This window comes from Rhinatrema bivittatum, chromosome 9 (genome assembly GCF_901001135.1).
Source record: "Rhinatrema bivittatum chromosome 9, aRhiBiv1.1, whole genome shotgun sequence".
NCBI lineage: Eukaryota > Metazoa > Chordata > Amphibia > Gymnophiona > Rhinatrematidae > Rhinatrema > Rhinatrema bivittatum.
In genome coordinates, this window is record NC_042623.1 from 167,486,869 (window position 1) to 167,513,079 (window position 26,211).

The window sequence follows — 26,211 nt, forward strand, 5'->3', positions numbered from 1 at the left end:
GACTGCTGAAAGAAAGAATAGTGAACTATTTACAATCCAGTAAGTTGTTGGATCCAAGTCAGCATGGATTCACCAGGGGAAAGTCCAGTCAGACAAAAATCTGACTGACTTTTTTGATTGGGTGACTAGAGAATTGGATTGAGGAAGAGTACTTGATGTGATTTACTTGGATTTCAGCAAAACTTTTGAAAGGGTCCCACATAGGAATAAAATGAGAAGCTCGGGAGTCTGTGCCAAAACGATGGTGTCGATTACAAACTGGTTGACAAACAGGAGACAGCGGATAATGACAACTTTCAGACTATTTGGACGAACACAATATACTCACTTCTTCACAATACGGCTTTCGCAAATACCACAGTACTGAGACCTTGCTTTTATCTCTCTCCGACTATATCCTAAAAAGCCTGGATAAAGGCCTCTCGCACATCCTAATCCTTCTTGATATATCTGCCGCATTCGACACTGTCAACCATCACATACTCTTGCAGCGACTCACTGACATTGGCATCGCAGACTCCGCCTTTCAATGGTTCCAATCCTACCTCTCTGACAGGCAATTTAGCGTGCAAATTGGAAACGCCATTTCCAAACCCCATGCCCTTGGACAGGGAGTACCCCAAGGCTCATCCCTATCCTCCACACTCTTTAATATTTACCTCCTCCCCCTCTGCCATCTACTATCCAAACTAGGCTTTCCGCACTTTATCTACGCTGATGATGTTCAGATACTGATACCTGTAACGGACACAATACACAAAGCCATGCAAACCTGGAATTCCGCTCTCTCCTCCATCAGCACCCTGCTATCCAACAATTTTCTCGCTCTCAACTCTGCTAAAACAGAACTCATCCTTCTGTCTCCCCCCCAACATCAACCATCCCCTACCAATGAACACCACTCCCCCAACTAATATCTCCTTCTCCCCTCACATTCGCAGCCTTGGCGTTACACTCGACAATCAGTTCAACTACAAAAAATTCATCAACACCACAATCAAAGACTGCTATTTCAAATTACACACGGTTAAAAAAACTCAAACCCCTCTTACATCTCAATGAGTTTCGCACTATACTCCAAGCTCTCATACTCTCTAAGATTGATTACTGTAATTCCATGCTTCTGGGCCTACCGAAAAGCACCTTGCAACCACTACAACTCCTACAAAATGCTGCTGCCTGCATCCTCACCAACACACACAGAAATGACCATATAACCCCGGTACTCAAACATCTGCATTGGCTGCCTGTCTCAGCTCGAATCACATAGAAATCTCTCACCCTAATACACAAATCCCTTCACAACCAAAACATGCATTGGTTCAAAGAAGACTTCACCTTTCATAACAGCAGCAGGCCCACTAGAAAACAGTATCTCGCCACTCTTCACACCCCTGCTCCCAAACTCACTAAACTGCGCACCTCTAAGGAAAGAGCCTTCTCCCTTGCAGGTCCCTCCCTTTGGAACAAGAAACCTGCCCCAAAATATTCAAACAGAACCTGAAGACTTGGCTCTTCACCAACTCCTACACCTAACCGCCTGCCTCCCTCCTCCACCCCCCCTAGTCCAGTTTATTCCCAGGAGCCTATTACAATGCAATCTTTACTCTCCCATTATATAGCCTGTATTTAACATGCTTTACTGCCTCCTTGTAAATTTGTGACGTAAACTCTTCTGCCTCCTTGTAAATATGTGCTATTAACTATATTATATATTTTTATTATAACCATCTCCCGGCCCCCCTCCCTTCCTTAAGTTCTTGTGTTCATTATCTTCCATTTTACCCTTACATTATTTGTTCTTTTTGTTACTTGTTCCATGTAAAGCCCGTTGCTAGTTTTGTTCTTTGTAAACAGACGAGATGTTCCCAACGTACGTCGGTATATAAATGCCATTAAATAAATAAATAAATAAATAATGGTAAATAGAAACTACTCTGAAGAGGAAACGGTGTTAAGTGGATTGCCACAAGGATTGGTATTGGGACTAGCCTGTTCAATACCTTTGTGAGAGAGATTGCAGATGAGATAGAAGCTAAAGTTTGTCTATTTGCAAATGATACTAAAATCTGCAACAGAGTGGACATGCCTGAAGGAGTAGAGAGAATGAAAAGTGATTTAAAAAAGCTTGAAGAGTGGTTGAAGATTTTGTAGCTGGGATTCACTGCCAAGAAGTGCAGTCATGCATCTGGGATGTGGTAATCCAAAAGAGTTGTATGTGATGGGGTAAAAGACTGTTGTGCACGGACCAAGAGAGGGATCTTGGGGTGATACTGTATGGCGTTCAGAAGGCGGCAAAGCAATATGACAAAGCAATAGCTAAAGCCAGAAGAATGCTGGGCTGCATAGAGAGGAATAACCAGTAAGGAAACCGTAATAATGCCCTTGTACAGGTCCTTAGTGAGGCCTCACCTAGAGTACTGTGTTCAGTCCTGGAACCTGTATCTCGAAAAGGATAGAGACAGAATGGAAGCAGTCCAGAGAAGGACAATCAAAATGGTGTGGGGTCAGTATCACAAGACTTATGAAGAAAGACTGAAAGATCTAAATATGTATACCCTGGAAGAGAGGAGGTGCAGGGGAGATCTTCAAATATTTGAAAGGTTTTAATAATGCTTGAATGTCAAACCTTTTCCATTGGAAAAAAAAATAAGTAGAACTAGGGGTCATGAAACGAAACTCCAAGGAGAATGACTCAGAACCAACATCAGAAAATACTGTATTTCTTCACAGAGAAGGTGGTGGATGCCTGGAATGCCCTTCTGGAAGAGATGGTGAAGTTGAAAACAGTCAAAGAATTCAAAGTGGCATGGAATAAACACTGTGGATCCATAAAGGGTAGAGGATAGCAATGAAGAAAAGGGTGCATGAGGGTAACTTGGTGCAGCAGTTACTACCCTTAACCAATAAACCCTGATATTTTTGATGCAACTATAACATTCTCCGCTTTGGTGGGGGGGGGGGGAGGGGGGAGGTGGAAGAGGAATTGGATTCAGACAACCAACATGGGAGGTCTGGGGTATTGATACACAGACATAAATGAAAAAGACCAGGACAGCTTCTAAGGCCAAGTCCATAAGCAAAACAGGTTAGCACTGTCTGAATTTTCAAGAAGGCTCATCACCCAGTAAAAATGTTGCTATTAGTAAATTTGTTATGGTTTATCAAAAGGCTTGGAATAACTGCACAGAGCTGCAGTTGCTACCCTTAAGAGAAACATGGGGGTAACCTGCATGGCATATACTATCATAAGAAGCTTGCTGGGCAGACTGGATGGACCATTTTCTTCTTTTCTGTCAGCATTACTATGTTACTATATGTTGTTATGTTATAGCACTGCTGGCTGGATTGCCAGTCATCTTCTTGCTCCTGCCATACTCCAGTGCTCATAGTTCAGCAGCATTCAGCTTCTACTGGGCCTCTTGTGGATTTACAAATCCTGACTGCAAGCCACTGCTATTTATACACACATACTATACACATGCAACCCTACTCCTGCGCTCACATCCTGAGCAATATTAAATAAGTGGCATAGAATTGTAAATTATAAGGAAATAAATGTATACTTTCCGCTAAACCTGTCCAAAAGACTCAGGAGACACTGTGTAAGCAAACTACAAATTTTGCTGAAAATATTTTGTTAATTTTCCGTTTTCAGTGGCTCTGTCTGGGGTGGGAGATCAATTGTTTACATCTGATGGCTTATATTAGCCCTGTAGAGTACTGAAACATTGGGAGGTGAGCATTATTTCCTATGGATTTGTTGGAGAAGATCTCAGGTCCTAGCAGAACTGGCAAATAAAAAGGCATAGTAGCCCCTTTATGAAGGTATTGACTGTTGGGTATATCGTGTGTGAAGTCCTGTAGGGTAGCTTTGGCAGAAACTGAATTCTTCAGTGAGGCAGATGAGGCTGTACTTTCCACTACTCTTGCCGTCTTGTGTTGATGTGCCCATTGCTGTTGTGAACTGTGGATTCACATTTCTTATGACCTTGAGCAAATCGCTTTGTTACCCGTTTCTTCATATGCCGATTTAGATTGTAAGCTTTTAGGTGTAGGGATTCATATCAGTATATAATTTGTTGAACAATTTAGAACATTATAGTGATGATGATCATCATCATCGTGAACTGCTATCTTCGATATGAAAGTTGGCAGCTATACAGCACCGGTTTTTTCTCACAGGACAAGCAGGATGGTAGTCCTCACATATGGGTGACATCATCAGGATGAAGCCCAATCACGGAACACTTTTGTCAAAGTTTCTAGAACTTTGACTGGCACCTATTGGGCATGCCCAGCATAGCACCAACCCTGCAGCCAGCAGAGGTCCCCCTTCAGGCTTCTTTTTTCTGTGCAGTAGTAGCCAAGCGGGTTAAGGAGCACTTCAGAGATTCCTGACAGGAATTTTTCCTCACGGAACTTCATCAGAACTTTCAAAAATTACACCCCTGTTTCTTGTGAACCAGCATGATGGGACCACCGTCTTGAATGTTGGTATATAAAAAAGTTAAATAAATAAATAAATAAAAAAGGTTTACCCCACAGGGGTCCCCTTATCGATATCTTTGCGGTCGAATGGTAATTTTTTTTACCTGCTTGCGGTCGATTCCCATTGAGTTTTTCCCTCGTGGCCTACTGGCCATCAACCGCACCGTGGCTAAATTTTGTCGAGGCCATGGCGTCTGGCTTCCATCAGTGCCCTGACTGCACGCGAGCTATGTCCATCACTGACCCTCACACGGTCTGTGTGATGTGTTTGGGCTCCGACCATGATGTCCTTACTTGCACCAAATGTGCCCAAATGACACCAAAGGGTCGCAAAACTCGGCTGGAGAAGATGGGACTTCTCTTTCAGCCAAAAACCCCAACTCCATCGATTGCTTTGATGTCGTCTGAACCAGTGCCGTCTACTTCGCGCCAGCATCGGGAAACGCTGCTGCCCGACCGGCTTCGATTCTGCGAGTGTCGACCCCCTCTGTTCTTCCTCAGGAGAAAAACCAAGGAAATCATAGAGAAAAACATCGACACCACCATCGGAAAGCTCAGGCCACCAATACAAGCAAGCCCTCAGCATCAACATCGTCTGAGCCACCGACAAAGAAGTCCCAAACAGAAAAGGCCCCATCCTCTTCTGTCTCTGGGTCACAGAGGCGTTCCCCACCTGGACAGGTGCCAGGATCCGTGATTCCACCTTCACCGATGGACCCTCCGGCTACGCCAGTGGTACCTCCTACTCCGGAACTGGGTATCCATGCCCCAGGTGTTTCCGTGAGGAATTGGATCAGATGATCCAAGAAGCCATCGGTAAAGCACTCCAGAGGTTCAAACCTCCATCGATGCTGGTTCCTGCTCCGGCCACTGATCCGATACCCATGACGCTTGCACCACTATTGGCAAGAATGGATAAGTTAATCGGTGCCCTTCCACTGGTGCATCCGAGGGAACCGATGGCCCCAATTCCTTCCTCACCGATACCCTTGTCATCGAAAGAAGAAGAAGAAACACCGATCTCCATTCCGCCTTCCGGAGTGCTACCACCGACACATCCATCGATGTCACCGATTCCATCGACGCCTCCATCAATGCCTTCGATTCCACCTTCAAAGCCATCGATGCCTAGGCTCGGACCTTCCGGAATAACACAGGTACTCCCTTCTGATGAACATATGGGAGCTGGTGATGAGCCATACAATCCCTGGACCGATGATTCGTCCCAGAATACAGATGATCTGCCTTCACAGCCCTCTCCTCCTGATGAAAGGAAGCGTTCTCCTCCAGAGGACTTGTCCTTTATCAACTTTGTAAAAGAAATGTCTGAAACAGTTCCAATCCAGCTTCAGACCGAAGAGGACTCTAGGCATCAGATGTTAGAACTTCTCCAATTTCTCGATGCTCCTAAGGAAATCATGTCTATCCCTATTCATGGCATTCTCTTGGACCTTTTAAAGAGAAATTGGGAGCACCCTGACTCTGTGGCACCTGTCATCCATAAAGCAGATGACACCTATCTAGTTCAGCCAGCCCTTGGCTTCCAGAGAGGTCAACTAGATCATCATTCAGTAGTTATGTAGTCAGCCTAGAAGAGGGCACGATGCTCCAAACCCCAATCCATTCCCCCAGGAAAGGAACAGAAATTTCTGGATGCGTTTGGAAGGCGAGTATTTCATGTGCCAATGCTCATCTCTCGCATTGCTTCCTATCAATTATACATGACCCAGTACAATAGCGCCCTGTTTACGAAGATTCAGGAATTTGCTGAAGCCTTACCTCTGCAATTCCAGGACCAACTTCATGCCCTAGCACAAAAGGGTCTAGATGCTGGCAAAATCAAGTGCGGTCTGCATATGACATCTTCGACACTGACACCGCCTCCAGAGTTTCGACGGCAGGAATTAGTGCGAGAAGATGGGCCTGGTTAAAGTCTTCAGACCTCAGACCAGAAGTACAGGACAGGTTAGCTGACTTGCCCTGTGCTGGGGATAATCTTTTCGGAGAAAAGATTCAAGAAGCAGTGGTGCAGTTCAAGGACCACCAAGAGACTTTGTGCCAGCTCTCTTTACTGCCTTCTGATCTCTCTTCCTCTTCCAAAAGATCTTTTAGGAGAGATTCCATGAGACAATTCTACCGGTAAAGGAGATTCTATCCCCCGGCGTCCAGGGCTCGAGCTTCTAAGCCTTACCAAAAAGGCCAAACCAAGCAACCTCGAGTACAGAAGTCACAGCCAGGTCCAGCATCTGGCTTTTGACTCCTTACTAGAGAGCAGTACCCAGCCTCCACTTCTGACCATTCCCGTTGGAGGCCGGTTGTGCCACTTCTCCAAATCATGGCATACAGTCACCACAGATCAGTGGGTACTCGCTGTAATAACCCAAGGTTACCACCTCAACTTTCTCTCTTTTCCACCGGATTCCCCACCTCAACTGACGTGGGGAACATCCGACCACTCACCGCTTCTGGAGCAGGAGGTCTCCCTCCTCCTCAAGCCCCGAGCAATAGAACCAGTGCCCCTCTCCCAGGGGTTCTATTCCCGATATTTCCTGATACCAAAAAAGTCAGGTGATGTTCACCCAATACTGGACCTTTACACCTTAAACAAATACCTACAAAGAGAAAAGTTCAAGATGGTGACCTTGGGTTCTCTTCTTCCCCTTCTCCAAAGGGAAGACTGGCTCTGCTCTGTAGATTTCCAGGATGCCTATACACATATTTCCATTATTCCGTCACATCGCAGATTCCTGCGATTCCTAGTAGGCCCGAAACACTTCCAATTTCGAGTGTTACCATTCAGCCTAGCATTGGCCCCACAAGTCTTCACAAAGTGCCTCGTAGTGGTAGCTGCCTTTCTCAGGAGTCTGTCCACGTCTACCCCTATCTCGACGATTGGTTGATCAGGGCTCCTACTCTGCAAGCTGCACTAACGACTCTACATCTCACGTGCCATACACTGATCTCCCTAGGCTTTCTCATAAACTAACCAAAATCCAGGCTAGTTCCCTCTCAAACCCTATCGTTCATAGGGGCCGACTTGGACACGCTAAAAGCGAAAGCCTTCCTATCTCAGGATTGAGCTCTCGCTTCTCTGGCCCATCAACTGCAGACTCGACAACACTCAACTGCACATCACTTTTTGATCTTACTGGGTCATATTGCCTCCTTGGTGCATGTCACTCCCATGGCCCGCCTGGCCATGAGAGTAATGCAGTGGACTCTAAAATCGCAGTGGATTCAGTCTTATCAGCCAATGTCCACCATTGTCCACATCACCAACCAGCTCTGCTTATCGCTGGCTTGGTGGATAAACCAGTCCAATCTGCTTCAAGGCTTTCCATTTCAGGCTCTAGAACCTCAAATAACCTTGACAACAGATGCGTCCAACCTCGGCTGGGGTGCACATGTTGCAAACCTGCAAACTCAGGGCATTTGGTCTCCAGAGGAAGCCAAACACCAAATAGATTTCCTGGAGCTTCGTGCAATCAGATATGCTCTCAGGGCTTTTCAGGATCACCTTTCCAACCAGGTCATCCTGATTCAGACAACCAGGTGGCCATGTGGTACATCAACAAGCAAGGGGGAATGGGCTCCTACCTCCTGTGTCAGGAAGCTGCACAGATATGGCGGAAGCCCTTTCCCTCCCACTCGATGTACCTCAGGGCCACCTACTTGCCGGGAGCAGACAATGTATTGGCAGACAAGCTGAGTCACACTTTTCAACCGCACGAGCGGTCCCTCAACCCCACTGTAGCGGACTCAATATTCCAACGTTGGGGTTACCCTCACATAGACCTCTTTGCGTCAATTCACAACCGCAAAGTAGGGAACTTCTGCTCTCTCACTTGCAGCCAACACCTTCAGCCAAGAGATGCTTTCTCCCTTTTGTGGGCCAGTGGTCTCCTTTATGCGTACCCTCCACGTCCACTCATTTCAAAAACTTTCGTGAAGTTGCGAAGGGACACGGGACTAATGATTCTCATAGCCCCTCATTGGCCATGCCAGGTCTGGTTTCCAATTCCCCATGACCTATCAGTACACCGGCACATTCCTCTGGGGAAGGACCCACTTCTGATCACTCAGAACAATGGCTGCCTTCATCACCCTAACCTCCAGGCCCTCTCCCTGACTGCCTGGATGTTGAAAGGTTAATACTTCAAGCTCTTAACCTTTCAGAGCCGGTTTCCCGTGTCTTAGTAGCTTCACGAAAGCCTTTCATGTCCATGTCCATCGATCCCTTCACTTGTTCCACACCGAAGTTTTTGGACTATCTCTGGCACCTGTCAGAGTCAGGTCTCCAAACTTCTTCTATGAGGGTACATGTCAGTGCGGTAGCCGCCTTCCATAAAGGTGTCGGGGATTTACCTATTTCAGTCCAACCCCTTGTAACATGCTTTTTGAAGGGCTTGCTCCACCTTAAACCTCCACTGCGCCCTCCAGCCCCTTCTTGGGACCTCAACGTGGTTTTGGGGTGGCTCATGAAACTGCTGTTTGAGCCTCTCCAATCCTGTGATCTCAGCCATCTCACCTGGAAGGTGATTTTTCTTTTGGCGATCACATCTGCTTGCAGAGTTAGTGAGTTACAGGCCTTAGTCACCTACCCGCCTTACACTAAACTTCTTCATGATAGGGTGAGTGCGGAGTACTACCCTAAGTTTTTGCCTAAGGTAATATCGGAGTTTCATATCAATCAATCCATTATACTACCCACCCTTTTTCCCAGGCCCCACTCAAACCCAGGAGAAAGGGCTCTGCATACCCTTGACTGTAAACGTGTTCTAGCATTCTATCTAGACCGTACAGCTACCCACAGGAAATGCACTCAATTGTTTGTTTCCTTCGATCCCATGAAATTGGGCAAACCTGGTTAGCGGACTGTATTTCTTTTTGCTACCAACAGGCAGGCATTCCGCTTCAAGGCCGTGTTAAAGCACACACTATCAGGGCCATGGCAACATCAGTAGCGCACCTACGCTGGGTGCCGCTTGCTGACATCTGTAAGGCTGCTACCTGGAGTTCTCTCCACACCTTCGCAGCCCATTATTGCTTAGACAAGACTGGCAGACCAAATTCCATCTTCGGCCAGTCTGTGCTACGCAACGTATTTGCAAACTGAGGTACCAACATCCTTCCGCCAACCCAGTAGGGTTCAGGATGCCCTCTACCAAATTCCACCCCAGTTCTTGTGCCTGTTGCACGTCTTGGGTACATTTGGTGCATTGCTCGGGCATCCTCAGCTCGGTACTCACCCATATGTCAGGACTACCATCCTGCTTGTCCTGTGAGAAAGTAGAGTTGCTTACCTGTAACAAGTGTTCTCAGAGGACAGCAGGATGTTAGTCCTCACAAAACCCGCCCGCCACCCCATGGAGTTGGGTTCGTTTATTTTCTTATTTTATTTTTCGCATGTACTTTTTACTATAAGATGAGACTGAAGGGGGACCCCTGCTGGCTGCAGGGTTGGTGCTATGCTGGGCATGCCCAGTAGGTGCCATTCAAAGTTCTAGAAACTTTGACAAGTGTTCCGTGATTGGGCTCCATCCTGATGATGTCACCCATATGTGAGGACTAACATCCTGCTGTCCTGTGAGAACACCTGTTACAGGTAAACAACTCTGCTTTCTGTGCTCAGCTTTTTTATATTTCTCCTGTGTGTTCAGGTCGTAACCATTTTTTGACATAAGAACATAGAAAATTGCCATACTGGGTCAGACCAAAGGTCCATCAAGCCCAGCATCCTGTTTCCAACAGTGGCCAAACCAGACAAGAAAAATCTGGCAAGTACCCAAACACTAAGAAGATCCCATGCTACTGATGCCAGTAGTAGCAGAGGCCATTCTCTGTCAACTTGATTAATAGCAGTTAATGGACTTCTCCAATAACTTATCCAAACCTTTTTTAAACCACTAACCACATCCTCTGGCATCAAATTCCAGAGCTTAATTGTGCGTTGAGTGAAAGAGTTTTCTCTGATTACATAGAAACATAAACATACATAGAAATAACGGCAGAAAAAGCCCAAACGGCCTATCCAGTCTGCCCAACAAGCTCCCACACTTATTTTCCCATACCTATCTATTTCACTGGCCACCAAGTTTAGGGCCCTTGTTGGTACTGTTTGATTCGAATTTCCTGCCAACCCTGCCGTTGATGCAGAGAGTAATGTTGGAGTTGCATCAAAGGTGAATCATAAGGCTTAATGGTTAAGGGTAGTTACCACCGCATCAAACAAGTTACCCTGATGCTTGTTTAACCAGACTGCACAGATCAATGCCTTGTTGGATGTTGTCTGAATGTAAATCCTCTCTTCCACATTTCCCCTGCTGTTGAAGCAGAGAGCAACACTGTATATGCATTCAAAGTGAAGTATCGGGCTTAATTGGTTTAGGGTAGTAACCGCCGCAATAAGCAAGCTACCCCCACACTTATTTGTTTACCCAGACTGTGTAGTTCAGTCTTTGTTGGTTGTTGTCTCAATGCAAATACTCTTTTCCACATTTCCCTTTGCCGTTGAAGCAGAGAGCAATGTTGGAGTTGCATTAACCGTGTGAAGGCTTATTGAGCTAGGGTAGTAATCACCAGGTAATAGCCACCATTCCAGCAAGCCACCCTCATGGCTCTTCTATTCATTTCCATCCTCTAGCCTTTATGGATCCACAATGTTTATAAATTGCCCTAGGTCACAGGGAGCGGCAATGGGTTTTGTAGCTTACTGCTCTAACCATTAGGCTACTCCTTCTTTTAGTTTTAAATGTGCTCCTTGCTAACTTCATGGATACCATACTGGGTCAGACCAAGGGTCCATCAAGCCCAGTGGCCAATCCAAGGCACAAATACCTGGCAAGTACCCCAAACATTAAATAGATACCAAGATACTATTCCTTATTGATTAATAGCAGTTTATGGATGTCTCCTTTAGGGACTTATCCAAACCTTTCTGAACCCAGTTACACTAACTGCCATAACCACATCCTCTAGCAATGAATTCCAGAGCTTAATTATGTGTTTGAAAAATAATTTTCTCCGATTTTGTTTTAAATGAGCTACTTGCTAACTTCATGAAGTGCCCCTAGTCCTTCTATTATCTGAAAGAGTAAATAACCAATTTACATTTACCTGTTAAAGTCCTTTTATGATTTTTTTTTAGACCTCTATCATATCCACCTACCATCCATCTCTTCTCCAAGCTGAATAGCCCTAAAATCTTTAGCCTTTCTTCATAGGGGAGCCATTCAATGCCCTTTATCATTTTGGTCGTCCTTCTCTGTACTTTCTCCAGTGCAACTATATCTTTTTTGAGATGAGGCGATCAGAATTGCACACAGTATTCAAAGTGCATTCCTGAACATACCCAGATCAGTCCAGACCAGTGGGTTATGCATCCCTACCAGCAGATAGTGGCAGAGAGCAAACTTTGAGTCTGTGCCTATAATTGAGCATGCCACCTGCAGCCCCTCAGTATTTCTCTGCCGCCAGCAGATGGTAGACGTGCATACCTGCAGTCCTGATTGCTTGGGCGTTCACAGAATTTTTCTGCTCCTCAGGGTCGCTAGGTCTTGGTTTCTCAGACCATCCCCTGGGATGAGCCAGCCGCTACTTCTGAGGCCCCTGATAGCCAGGGGACTGGCTCCCTCTTTGGTCTCGAGGTCCCCTCCTTGTGACAGCTGCCAGCTCAGGGAAGTATCCCTTTAAGAGTTTTTTTTTGTTTGCCTTTATTAAAGTTTTATTTAAATTTAAAAAAAAAAAAGTTATTTAGTTTCTTTTTGCTCTGCTTCTGAGCGCAGCAGCTGCGCCGGTTAATCGGCCTGCCTGTCAGGGCTGCCGCCGGCTAAGCCAGGTTGGTAAGGGCCTGTGGGGGAGTGGGAGTCCCGTGTACCACAGCCAGATGGTCTGACCCTTACCCGGGAGGGAAGCAGACGAGGTCCAATGTGATTTAGTGTATCGCGGTTCCTGGTGCACAGGCCATTTTTGCCTTTTTTGTTTTATTCCTCTCAGCCTGTCTCTGCTTCCTGCACGGCGGCAGCAATTTTTTAGTGCACCATTTTTTAGTGATTTGCCTTTAGGACCAGGGACTTGAGCGGCCCTCTTTTAAAAAAAAAAAGAAAAAAAAAAGGTTTTTTCCTTTCCTTTTTCTGCCACCAGAACACCTCACAATGTCTGAGTTACCGACAGTGGGGGCTTGTGCAGCCTGCGGCTCAGGGGCAGTCCCACTCAACTCCCTTTCCCTCTGCACGGGTTGTGCTCAGGGAGGGGAGGACTTATTGTCTAAGGGCAAACAGGATAAGAAATCTGCCTGTTCTCTAGACCCTGGTTTAAATACTTAAATTCCCCAGGGAGGGACAACCGGTTAAGGAGGCACTTTGTGGTCCTCCCCCTCTTTCTCCTGTGGGGCGGGAGCAGGGGCACAAACTTGAGGAGGATACTGACTCGACTAGCAGTGATCCTGAGGGAGATTCTTCCCTGTCTAAGGGATTTTCTCCTGAATTTATTCTTCTTATGCATGAAACCTTCCTGGCTAGGAAGAAGTTTCACAGGCATCCCAAGGATATTCCTACCAATCCCTCCAAAATGTTCCGGGATGCCCTGGAGGGCTTCTTTCAGGGTCTCATTCATCCCAAGCAGCCCAGAGTGGTCTCTGTGGAAAGGAATCAGGAAGATCTGGGGGTTTCTGATGACCCTCAGGGGCAAGGGCTTTTCCTCTCCAGGAGCAGATCCGAAAGGGGATCCGGATGCGGATCATTTCCCAGATCCAGATAAGCCTAAGGATGATCAACCTTTTTTGGAATCTATCCCGAAGGGTGATGACCCTCGGGTCGTTCGGCTTTTCAAAAAAGAGCTACGCCCGCTTATCCCCCATGTTCTGGACGAGCTGGGGGTCAAAGTGTCTCAGGAGGAGTCCGACAATGAAGGGGTGAACCCGGTCCTTGATGGTCTTCGGGGGGCCTCCCATTTCCTTCCCTATTCCGAAGAAAATACAAAAACTCATTAGCCGGGAATGGGACTTCCCGGACTCGGGCCTCAAGGTAGGGAGAGCGATGATTAAGCTGTATTCGCTGTCGGAGGAGCATCTAAATTGCTTCAAGACATTCAAGGTGAATGTGGCGGTTTCTGCGGTAACCAGGAAGACCACAATTCCAGTTACGGGGGCAGCTGCTCTCAAGGACATTCAGGATCAAAAGCTTGAAATGCAGCTCAACGTATATTTGAGGTCTCTTCCTTGGGACTTAGAGCAGCCGTCTATGCGAGCATGATGCAACTTGCCTGTTTATGCTGGGTCCAGAAGCCACAAGATCAGTCGTCCTCTGGTCATTTGTCCCCAGTCCAAGCAGCTCGTCTGGAAGTGGGAATTGCCTATGTGGCGGATGCCTTGTACGACCTAGTACACACGGCTGCCCGGGGTATGGTTTCAGTGGTATCGACGCAGCGTCTCCTCTGGCTCCGTAATTGGTCAGCAGATACCTCGTCCAAGACTCAATTGTGTAACCTTCCCTTTAAGGGAAAGCTGATCTTCAGGGAGGATCTGGATCAGCTTATGAAATCCCTTGAGGAGAACAAGGGAAACAGGTTACCTGAAGATAGGAAAGGCCCAAAAAGATCCTTCGCACCTCGCTTCCGATTTCGTGAGGCGCACAGATTTCGTCCTAGGAAGGGGGCTTCCTCCTCTGGTCCTAAGCGATCTTCAAACCGTCACCGCTCCTTTCGTGGACCCGGAAGCTCATCCAGAGACTGCCCCAGTCGAGGAGCCGCCACTGGCAAGTCGGCCCAATGAGATCAGGTTTGCCCACTCCTCAGGCGTGGTGGTTGGGGGCAGGTTGTCCCGGTTTTACGAGGAGTGGGTCAGGATCACCTCCAACCAGTGGTTTCTGGAGGTTATTCATCATGGCTATGCCTTAGAATTTTCTCAGTCTCTCAAGGACTCCTTTCTGGAGTCATGCTGCATTTCCCAAAACAAACAGGAGGCAGTTCAGGAAACGCTTCAAAGATTACTCTCGTTGGAAGCCATTGTCCCAGTGCACCCAAGCGCTATTCCACTTACTTTGTGGTCCCAAAGAAAGAGGGCACATTCCATCCCATCCTAGACCTACAAAAGGTGAACCGGAGTTTACACATTCCCAGATTTCGGATGGAGACCCTTCGCACAGTGATTGCCGCAGTCCGCAAAGGAGAGTTCCTGGCATCCATGGATCTCACGGAGGCGGACTTACTCATTCCCATTCGAGAGGATCATCAAAGATTCCTCAGGTTCAAAGTGCTCAGAAACCATTTCCAGTTCGGGGCTCTCCTGTTCGGTTTGGCCATGGCTCCTCACACCTTCACGAAGGTCATGATTGTTGTAGCAGTGTTCTTGCAGAAGGGACAGAATTCTGGTGCATCCATACCTGGACGACTGGCTTATCCGTGCCAAGACAGAGGAGGAGTGTTTGTGTTCAGTTCACCAGGTGATACAGGTCCTGGAGACCTTAGGTTGGGTGATCAACGTGACAAGTCACCTAACTCTGTCCCTGTGCCTGGAATATCTGGGGGTACACTTCATACCCTGAAAGGCACAGTGGCCCTAACCCACGACCAGATGTTCAAGTTGCAGGGCCAAGTTAGACGACTGCTTCGCCTTCCAGTTCCAAAGGTCTGGGACTACTTACAAGCCCTAGGGTCCATGGCATTAACCCTGGAGCTGGTCCTTTGGGCATTCACTCATATGCATCACCTGCAGAGGGCCCTGTTGTCCCGCTGGAACCCAGTGTCAGAACAGTTCCACATTCCATTGCCCCTACTGAAGGAAGCCAGAACGAGCTTACCGTGGTGGCTAACAAAAGTCAATCTTCAGAAGGGCATGCCCCTCGAAGTTCCGGATTGGGTGGTAGTGACAATGGATGCCAACCTTATGGGCTTGGAAGCAGTGTGCCTGGGTCATTCGGCTCAAGGCCTATGGTCAGCAATGGAACGAATCTGATCTATAAAGCGCCTGGAGGCAAAAGCCGTGCGCAGAGCTCTTGCACATTTTCTCCCTCTGGTCCAGGGACGAATGGTAAGGATCTTCTCGGACAGTGTGACGACGGTGGCTTATGTCAATCACCAAGGAGGCACCAAGAGCCAGGCCGTGGCTCGGGAAGCCCAGCTTCTTTTCATGCGGGCGGAGAGCCACTTCCAGGGGATTGCGGCCTCTCACGTGGCAGGAGTAGCCAACATTCAGGCCAACTTCTTAAATCGTCAGCAGCTGGATCCAGGAGAATGGGCATTGGCCCAGGACGCATGGAACCGCATTTGTGCTCGGTGGGGGATGCCTCATTTGGACCTCATGGCGACAGCAGTCAACACAAAGACCACGAGATTATTCAGTCGCAGACGCAAAAGAGGCTTGATAGACACATCCTGGGTCGGTGATTCTCGTGGCACTGGAGTGGCCACGTCGTCCGTGGTTCGCGGATCAGATTTATCTGTCGGTGGATGGACCCCTTCTGCTAGCTCATTTGCAGGATCTCCTGCACCAAGGTCTCATCTTTTCAGATTGGGAGGATCGCTTCTGTCTCGCAGCTTGGCTTTTGAGAGGCGCCACTTGCGCATGAGGGGATATTCGGAGCAGGTGATTTCTACCCTTCTTCAATCCAGAAGGCCTGCCACTTCCATGGCCTACGTCAGGGTTTGGAAGGTGTTTGAGTCCTGGTGTTATCATCAAGGCTGGGATCCCTTTGTCACATCTGCACCTCAGATTTTGTCCTTTTTGCAGCAGGGATTATCCAAGGGCCTAGCATTTAACTCCCTTCGAGTTCAAGTGTCGGCCCTAGGCTGTGTCAGGGGTAAAGTACAGGGGGATAATTTGGCCTCTCACCCGGACGTCCTCCGTTTTCTGAAAGGGGTGAAGCATTTGAAGCCTCCTCTTCGTAAACTGTGCCCGGAATGCAGGCTCAATTTGGTCTTACGGGCTCTGTGTGAGGACCCCTATGAACCCTTGAATCGGGCTTCTCTGAAAGCTCTGACGCTAAAGACAGTTTTTCTGGTGAAGATTTGCTCGGCAAGGAGAATTTCAGAACTCCAAGCTCTCCCTTATCGCAATCTGTTTTTACGAATCAATGATGAGTGTGTCCTTGTGTGTGGTCCCTTCCTTCTTACCAAAAGTAGTTTCCAACTTTTCATGTTAATCAGAGGTGTAATTACCAGGATTTCTGGCATAGTCTCATGACCCGAAGTTGGGAAGAGATCTCCATCTTTTGGATGTGAGGCAAGTCCTCTTGCGTGACCTTATGGTCACTTATTCCTTCCAGCATTCAGATCATCTCTTTGTGACTTTTGGTGGATCCAAGAAAGGTGAAAAAGTGTCTAAGGCTTCCTTAGCCCGTTGGAAGTTATCTGCGCGGCTTACATTATCAAGGGTCATCCGGTACCTTCGGGCCTGAAGGCTCATTCTACGGGAGCTCATGCAACTTCTTGGGCAGAATACCAGTTGGTTTCTCCTCAAGAGATTTGTAGGACTGCAGTGAGGTCCTCTCTGCATACTTTCACCAAGCATTACCGTTTGGATGTTCAGGCGCCTGAGACTTCTACTTTTGGCGAAAGTGTACTGAGAGTGGGTCTTTTGGGTTCCCACCCGGTTTAAGGGTGCCTTGGTACATCCCACTGGTCTGGACTGATTTGGGTATGTTCAGGAAAGGAAAATTAGTTCTTACCTGCTAATTTTTGTTCCTATAATACCACAGATCAATCCAGATGCCCGCCCTGGTAGTACTACCGAAAGACTGATTTTTCTGGTGTCTGGCTTGTGTTCAGAAGTGTTGATGTTTAAGTAACCAAGTTCGTTAAAGCAATACTTTATATAATTGTTGAACTTTTTTTTTTTTTTTTGTGAGGACCTTAGTGGTCTAGTACCGTTTTGGGGTATCCAGGCTGGGGCTTTGTTCCCCCTCTGTTAAATTTCCTTGGCCTAAGCTTGGGTACAGATTAATACTGAGGGACTGCAGGTGGCATTCTCAATTATAGGCACAGACTTCGTTTGCTCTCTGCCACCATCTGCTGGTAGGGATGTTTAACCCACTGGTCTGGACTGATCTGTGGTATTACAGAACGAAAATTAGCAGAAAATCACCATGGAGAGATACAGAGGCATTATGACATCCACATTTTTATTTACCATTCCCTTCCTAATAATTTCTAACATTGTTTGCATTTGTGACTCACAGCACACTAGTTGACTATTTCAATATATTATCCACTATGATGCCTAGATCTCTTTCCTGGGTGGTAACTCCTGTTATGGAACCTAACATCATGTAACTACAGCAAGAGTTATTTTTCCCTATAAGCATCACCTTGCACTTGTCCACATTAAATTTCATCTTCCATTTGGATGCCCAATCTTCTAATCTCAAAAGGTCCTCCTGCAATTCATCACAATCTGCTTGAGATTTAACTACTTTGCATAATTTTGTGTCATCCGTAAATTTGATCACCTCACTCATCGTACCCCATTTCCAGATCATTTATAAATATATTAAAAAGTACTGATCCAAGTTCAGATCCCTGAGGCACTCCACTGTTCACCTTTTTCCACTGTGAAAACTGACCATTTAATCCTACTCTCTGTTGCCTGTCTTTTAACCAACTTTCAGTCCACAAAAGAACATCGCCTCCTATCCCATGACTTTTTAGTTTTCTTAGAAGCCTTTCATGAGGGACTTTGTAAAATGCCTTCTGGAAATCCAAATACACCACATCTACTGGTTCACCTTTATCCACATGTTTATTAACCCCTTCAAAAAAATGTAGGAGATTTGTGAGGCAAGACTTCCCTGGGGTAAATCCATGCTGACTGTGTCCTCTTAAACCATGTCTATATAAATGTTTTGTGATTTTATTCTTTATAACAGTTTCTCCTAGGTCAAGCAGGATAGTAGTCCTCACACATGGGTGACACCATCAGATGGAGCCCGGCTCAGAAAACTTCTATCAAAGTTTCTAGAACTTTGACTGGCACACTGAGCATGCCCAGCATGCCACTATCCACATGTCCAGGCAGGGTCCCTCTTCAGTCTCATAACAAAAAATAAAATAAAACACATGAGAAACCCAACTCCACGGGATGGGCTATTTTCAAAATATGTTTTGGGACAAAATCTGTGGGTGTTTTCAACTGTGGACTTTGCATCAGTTTTCCAAGCAAAAGTACACACGTTCTTTCACTCTGTAGGTACAAAGTGCCCATAGACATTGCACTTATTTGTTCTGCAGGCATTTTTCATGTAAAATAACGCATGAGGTTTGAAAATCCAGTTTACATATATTATTTTCTTCCCCCAAGAAAACTTGCCCAGAGGGACACCTCTAAATGTGGGTGAAACTAGGCACTTAAATACCTTATTGAAAATTGTCCTTCCACCTGAAAATTTCAACACAGTTTGACATGCTGAATTCTAGCCATGTTGGTCCTGGTGAAAATGGAAACCTTCATAGGTTGAGATCTTTCAAAGGACCAGTATGAGCTTTCAGGACCAGTAAGGCACTTATTCAGATAACATATGCATCTCCTAAAGCTCATGGACTACATTATATCTTAGTTTGTTGGTCCAATAAAAGGTAATTGCAACCTACAAAGACTCCACTTTTTTCCATGTTCTGGTCAGTCTGTTTTGTTCCATTCTATTAGTTTATATGTGGAGCTTTTCATTCTTCTTAACCAACTACCTTTCTGTTTCTGATGGTTTTTCCCCTCACTACAGATGATCAGAACAGCCTGTACCGAGACTTCCAGGGGTCCCAAAGAGCTGGATCGACTGCATGCATGTGAGGGCGAGTACTCAAAAGAATATAGCACACTCAGTCCTGTCGGAAGAGGGGCCTTTGGCTTCGTCTGGACAGCCAGATGCAAGGAAGATAATAAAGAGGTAAAAAGATTTTCTTTTTAAATGTTTTTTATTTTCTGCTTCCATTTGGTTCTTAGATGGACTGCCTGTCTTTACCCCCATCTGCAAGTTCAGCTAGTCCTCATGTAGTTTACCTTCAATGAGAGTGATTGTCATTCTGAAATCTATAGTCCTATTAGAGAAATAAGAGCAGGACTACAAATACCACCATGTTTTGGAATGGGAGTTTAAAAAACACCAAGACTTGAACAAAGATTTGTGGGTTTTCATGGCACTGGTTTTTCCTTACAGATATGAATTTATAGCTTTCATTTCTCTAAGATAAACAGGATACAGTTGTTTTCATACTGTATATTGGGTCAAAGGTGGCCCACTTAATCCATATCTGATAGCTTGACATCATCAATGACCTTAGTGACCTGTCATTCAGAAATATAAGCTGGAAACAAAAGGCTGTCTGCCTACAAGTCTAGGAATCCCTAATGCCCTATATCTTGCTGATTTTAGTGTAATCCTGCACAATCATGCCAGCATTCTCTATGATGGCAAAGAATATCAAGACCTAGTGATATAGGCGTTTCACTATTGCAAAAGAAAAAGTGAAAAACTTGAGGCACAAGCCTTGTTCCAAGCCTAATGACTAGGCAGAGACTAGCTTTGGATGTACTGGGAGGCTCAAAACTTTGGTCTCCTTATATTTTACCATTATGTGTAGGTGACATCATCCAATAGTGCCAACATGGACCCAACTCTCAGAGCTCAGTAAAGAATTTACTGAGCATGCACAGGAGTTCTTACACATGCATGCTGCCTTGTGAGCCCATCATTATATCTTCATCTGAACCATGTCTTGTTGCTGCCTCAGCAGCCCCTCAAACAGAACTTTTCATTTCTAGCAACAAAATCAACAAAAACAAAGAGATAAATCAAAGATCAGTATGGAAAAGTCCAAGGCCAAGAAGCCTGTTCTCAGCAGCTTCAAAGCCTATATCTCTGGGCACTGGATATTTATCGCAGATATGCGCACCATCTGCTATTGCTGCTTCACCCAGACCATGACTCTTCCAACTGCTACAGCTATGGTCAGATATCCCCTAGGACACAACAGCACCACACCTAAGGAGGGGCACAGTACTTAAGAGCCCCAATCCTCACCATGAGGCTGGGCAGCAGAGCTGCTCCTCATCTTGGAGTGAGGCTTTGTCAAGCTCTTGACGCAGGAAATCAAGGCAGGAATCCTCCTCATCTCAATTTTGCAAGCATGGGAAGGCTCCCCCTCTGTGGCAGCAGTTTCTGAATCCCTTTTTGGTTAGGGGGTTGAGCATGGCACAGAAGCCTGCGTCACCAGTTGAGGCATCAAAAGGAGCACCCAAAACAATGCAAGGAAATCCCCCTTTGGAGCCATCCCCTTCTAAGCCAAAGACGTTGATGCTTTCAGCTGGAGTAGACCCCCTCGTGGAGGTCCCTTCATCCTTCATGGAGTGGAAGATTCAAATAGTACTGAATAACTTGTTTTACCCAGATCTGTGTCCTTAATATGGAGCTTGCACTCTAAAGCATAATAGTTCCATTTAATGTGGCAAGCCTGTGTACCATCATCATATCGAAGCAGAACGTTTTGGGATATAAGCCCAGGAGTTCCCACCATTGAAGCTATGGAGTAGCAGGATGTGCAGCTGGCACAGTCCATGGATCAGGGCCTTGTTCGGGGAGTTAATGCAATCAGCATTCACTGAGATTTGTTTAATTTCTTCTGAATCATTATCTTTAAATATCATTTCTGGCATTGGTATCTCCCTTTTATCTTCCTCAAGCAAAGAATTCATTTAGTCTTTCCATTATGGCCTTGTCATCCCTAAATACCCTTTTTGCCCCTTGATCATCTAATGGGCCAACCAACTCCCTCGCAGGCTTTCTACTTCAAACGTACCTGAAAAAGTTGTTGCTATGAGATTTTGCTTCCATAGCAAATTTCTTTTCAAATTCTGTTTGCCTTTCTTATCAATGCTTTGCATCTAACTTTACCGGTGCTTATGCTGTTTTCTATTTGCTTCATTTGGATCCCTTTTCCATTTTTTGAAAGATATTCTCTCTCACATTTTAATCATACCAATAGTTGATAGCTGCCTTTCCACTTTTTGTAATGTGTGGAATAGATTTGGTCTTGGCTTCCAAGATGGCATTTTTAAACAAGGAAAAATCAAAACATCAAAAGAGCCAAGGGTGAACCCAAACAATTAGATATATTTAAAAAAAAAAAAAAAAAAGGGGGGGAGGGGGAGACCCAAATGTGAAAACAGACAAAAAACATTGGTCAACAGTGTCATCATTTCAAATAACCGTTAGAAGACATCAGCAAGCCTGTCTGTGTGTCCTCCTGTGGTAGGCAAGGACAACCTGGACAGTTCAATCATTCACCCTTTTTAAAGTAATTTTTTTGAAAAGCATATAAAAATATATATAGTCACAACAGTGTAAATGTAAATAATCGAACAAGCCCAACATGGCCAGTGTTTCGCTGTAACAGCTTCTTCAGGGGTTAGATACATCTCTTTTAATCACCAGACTGTTGTCATGTTCACAAGATCACAGGTCCATGCCTGCTATAAAATCTCAACCTTGGCAGCTGCTTCTTTTAACATTTTCCTAATCTTTTTTTCTTATTTTATCATAGTTTCCTTTTTGAAAGTTAAATGTTATCACAGCTGATTTCTTTAGTGGCCTCCCTCAAGTTATTGAGCCAAATTTAATCGTTATGATAATTATTGCCAATTGGCCCCAAAACCATTACCTCTTGCACCAAACCCTGTGTTCCACTAAGGATTAAGTCTCTAAAATAACTCCCCCCACTCCCCTTGCTTGTACCATGAAGTAATCATTTTTCATCTAGGAACTACTTCTCCTTAGCATGTCCTGATTTGACATTTACCCAGTCAGTACTGGGGTAGTTGAAATCACCCATGATCACTGTGTTGCTAATTTCTGTTAGCATTTCATTGTCTACCTATTCATTCTGGCCAGATGGATGGTAAAGTAGCAACCAAGAAGACATGATCGGTAAAAACAGGATTTGTTTATTATGTGGTCTAGTAAATGTGATAGCCTGACTCTGGCCGAGTTTAGTTCATTTGAACGAGCTGCCTCAGGGGCTAAAAAGACTATAAAATATATATATTAACATCAACCTAATAAATGAAGCTTGACCGACGTGCCGCAAATGCGCAGTAGAGAGCAGCTCTACCACACATGTGCAGGCGAGCACGTCGGTCAAGCGGAGCATCAGCTGTTTAAAAAACATGGCGGCGGTGAGAAGCACTATCAGCGTTGAGGAGCGGTGGTGGCGACAGCGAGGAGCGGCGGCGAACTCGGTGGTGAGGGAGGGAGGGGGCGGCGGCGGCAGCGAGGAGCAGCGAACTTGGTGGTGAGGGAGGCAGCAGCAGCAGCGAGGAGCAGCGAAGTCGGTGGTGAGGGGAAGGGGCGGCGAGGAGCAGCGAACTCTGGTGAGGGAGGGAGGGTTAGAGTGAGGGGCGGGGAGGAGCTGTGAACTCGGTGGTGAGAGTTAGGGAGGAGGGGGAGGGGAGGTGAGAGGGACTGTGTTTGAAAATGGACTGAAAAAAAAAGTAATGTAGCCCGTTTTAACGGGCTTAACGGCTTGTAAATACATAAAAATAACTTTCAAACAAATATAGAATCAAATTAAAAACATGTAGAATGAACACTATATATATATATATATATATAAAAAAAATTAATTCCCTGAACATACACGGATCAGTCCAGATGCCTGGGTTTATGCATCTCTGTCAGCAGATAGAGACCAAGAAAAACTTGACTGACACTGCTACAAAAACCCTAGTGCCACCGGCAGTTCCTCAGTATTTTCTCTGTCTTTAGCAGATGGCACAGGGTACTAAACCTGCAGTTCTGCTGTTTTCTTTCTTTAACACTTTTTCTTTTGAACCTTCCGGGGGTTCTTTATTTTCTCTCATTATGTTTCCTTGTGGGTCCTATCCCCTCCGGTAGAGGCGGACGGGCTGGGGGTTGTTACTCTTTTGTGAGCCCGTCTGTGAACCCATGGGGTGTAGATCTGGTTGTCCAGATCTCTCCCTCATGAGGACGCCTAGGCAGCTGCAGGCTCCTTGGGGATTTTTTCGTTCCCCTTTAGCTGAGACTATCTGTTCTTTTTAGTCAGGTTTTTTAGCTTTCAGTGTATTTTTGATAAAGTTTAAAAAAAAAAAATCAAAGGCTGGTTTTTTTTCTGGCAGATGGCAGCACAGCTCTGAGGGCGACTCCCCCCCCCCCCCCCCCCCCCCCGGTAAGATCAGCTTTGGGGTGAGGGAGGTTTTCTTTTTCCTTTGGGGTCTTTTCTCCTACCTTTGTATTTTTCCCTCACGGCGGTATTTTTCTTACTCTCTCTCAGCATGACCCGAGGTACTGCGTGTCCAAGCCTGTGGCTGGTGCGGTCATGTCTTAATAGGGCCAGTCTCTGTGCTCCTTTCTTGGAGGGCAGAAAGGGCTCCTCCGCCTGCAAAGCGGCATCGCTGTTCGGGTGATTTGGTGGCTATTTTTGGCCGTAGCTCTGTCCAGGGTGCTTGTTCTTCCTCCAAGGGCGCAGGAACGACGGCCATTTTGGATATTTCGGCGGCGGTTCCCATGCCATTGGGGAGAGTGGGGAAGGTCCGCCACATTTGTCCCCAGCCCTTTCCGACTTCGAGGTCGGTCAGGGGGGGCTAGAGGGGGAGGAAATTGCGCCTGGGTCTGGTGCTGCCACTGGCTCTGAGGGGGCTGGGGCAGTAAAGATGTTTTCCCCAGAGTTTGTTTTACTGCTGCACGAGGCCTTTTTGGCCAGTAAACAGCCTGACCATGGAGTTGGCCTTAATGCAGAGCAGGCTGTGACTGTGGGAGGTTCACTGCCTGGCTCTGGACCCGCACTGGGGGTCAGGCCCTCATTGCCCTCCACTCAGAGGTTTCAGGCACCTTCTGCAACAGGGCAGTCTCTCAGAGGGGGCCATGGAGACTCCGGCGATGCTCCCCAGGATGCAGCAGAGGAGCCTGATCCAGGGGTACCGGTAGGTCTGGATGTTCTGGCGACCGGTGATACCTTACTGGGAGATGATCCAGGGGTCCCTAGTCTCTGGTCCGATGATACTAAGAAAGTCCACCTGTTCCGAAGGGAAGAATTGGAAGTGTTGCTGCTTTTAGCTTTTCAGGTGTTGGGGGTTAAGATGCCCCAAAGTGACCCGAATTTAGAAGGGGAGGATCCCGTCCTGGATGGGGTGAGAGGTCCCCTGGTTTCATTCCCATACCATAAGTCAGTTAGGAAGATGGTGGAAGCGGATTGGAGGACGCTGGATGCTTTGAAGGTGGGTAGGACCTTGGGGAAACTCTATCCACTTCTAGAGGAGGTCTTGGAAGGTTTTGTCCTTCCTAGGGTTGATGAGGCGGTGTCCACGATTACTAAGAGGACCACTATTCTCGTTGTGGGGTCTGCGGCATTGAAAGATATGCAAGACCGCAAGTTGGAGGTTCACCTCAAGCGGATTTTTGAGGTCTCCTCACTGGGTTTGTGTGTGGCGATTTGCTCAAGCTTTTTGCAGCGGGCTTGTCTCCGTTGGGTGCAGCAGCTGCAGGACCTCCTCCATTATGTGTTTCCGGAAGAGGTGTATAAAAGGTTTCCGGTTGGCCGCCATTGTTAAATCAGGCGGGTTGAAATTCAGCTCGCATTTAGAAAAGGATATGCACGGATGTAATCGCAGCGTTGGATGTAATCTCGCTGAGTAAAAGATGGATTTGTTCCTGTTGAATTGGCTTCCAATTTTTCGAGCTATTCCCCTGAAGCAGGACTCCGGTCCGAAACATGGCCATGTCGGGGCGTTTGGGACCTTTTCATCGTGGATAAGTATCTGCATTAATATTACCCGTGTGACTTTATTAGTTGGGAGTTTTCCCCATGAATTTTCGTGAAGATATTTTAAGAAATTTTGAAAATTAAGTAAACAAAACATAGATAGGATTCATAATTAAAGCAATTAGACCCCTTATGACAAACGAGATGGAAGTATATATGCCTGCTCGTGAATAGAGGGTCTTACAAAAGTTTATCGGTGACAGTGTGCTGTATAAATATACACCAGTACATTGGTTGGTTGGGTGTTGTTTACATTGTGGTATACTGGAATACACAGTTGGTGTGTGTGGGTATTTGTGTGATTGATTACGTTAGAGTCTGGCATGTGTTCGAGTCCTGGTGTACTTCTCATGGTGTCCACGTCCTCCATTCCCGAGATTTTGTCCTTTCTGCAGGAAGGTTTTGCTAAGGGTCTATCACAAAGTTCCCTTAGAGTCAGGTGGTGGCCTTGTGCTGCCTACGCGGCAAAGTTGGGGATTCCGCTATTTCTGCTCATCCAGAAGTGGTCCGGTTCCTCAGGGGAATGAGGAATTTGAGGCTTCCAGTTAGGAGAGTGTGTCCATCCTGGAACCTGAATCTCGTCCTAGTGGGTCTTTGTTCGGTGCCGTTCAAGCCTTTGTGGAGGGTGACGCTGAAGGACTTGACACTCAAGGTGGTTTTCCTTGTAGCTATATACTGACTAGGCAGATTTCAAAATTGCAGGCTGTGTCCTGTCAGGATCCCTTACTTCAAATTTCGGACTTCGGGGTCTCGTTAAGGACGGTGCCTTCTTTTTTACCTAAAGTCATTTCCGCGTTTCATGTGAACTAGTCTGTGGAGCTTCCCGCCTTTCCTTCTTGCGAGGGAGCTCAAGTGGTTAGATGTTCGAGCTCTTTTGTGCTATCTGGAAGTGACTAATGATTTCAGGAGATTCGATCACCTTTTTGTATTGTGGAGCGGCGCGAAAAGAGGTTCTAAAGT

The 26,211-nt window shown here is 46.3% G+C and overlaps 1 protein-coding gene across 6 annotated transcripts in view; it reads left to right on the forward strand.

Moving 5' to 3' along the window:
• PASK (PAS domain containing serine/threonine kinase) overlaps positions 1–26,211 on the forward strand; it is a 266,283-nt gene that overhangs the window by 174,430 nt on the left and 65,642 nt on the right. For all 6 annotated transcript variants that reach the window (XM_029615600.1, XM_029615604.1, XM_029615605.1 and 3 more), the window contains one exon: positions 19,200–19,364. In XM_029615600.1, the coding sequence (XP_029471460.1) occupies positions 19,200–19,364 (165 nt within the window). The remainder of the gene's footprint in view (positions 1–19,199; positions 19,365–26,211) is intronic.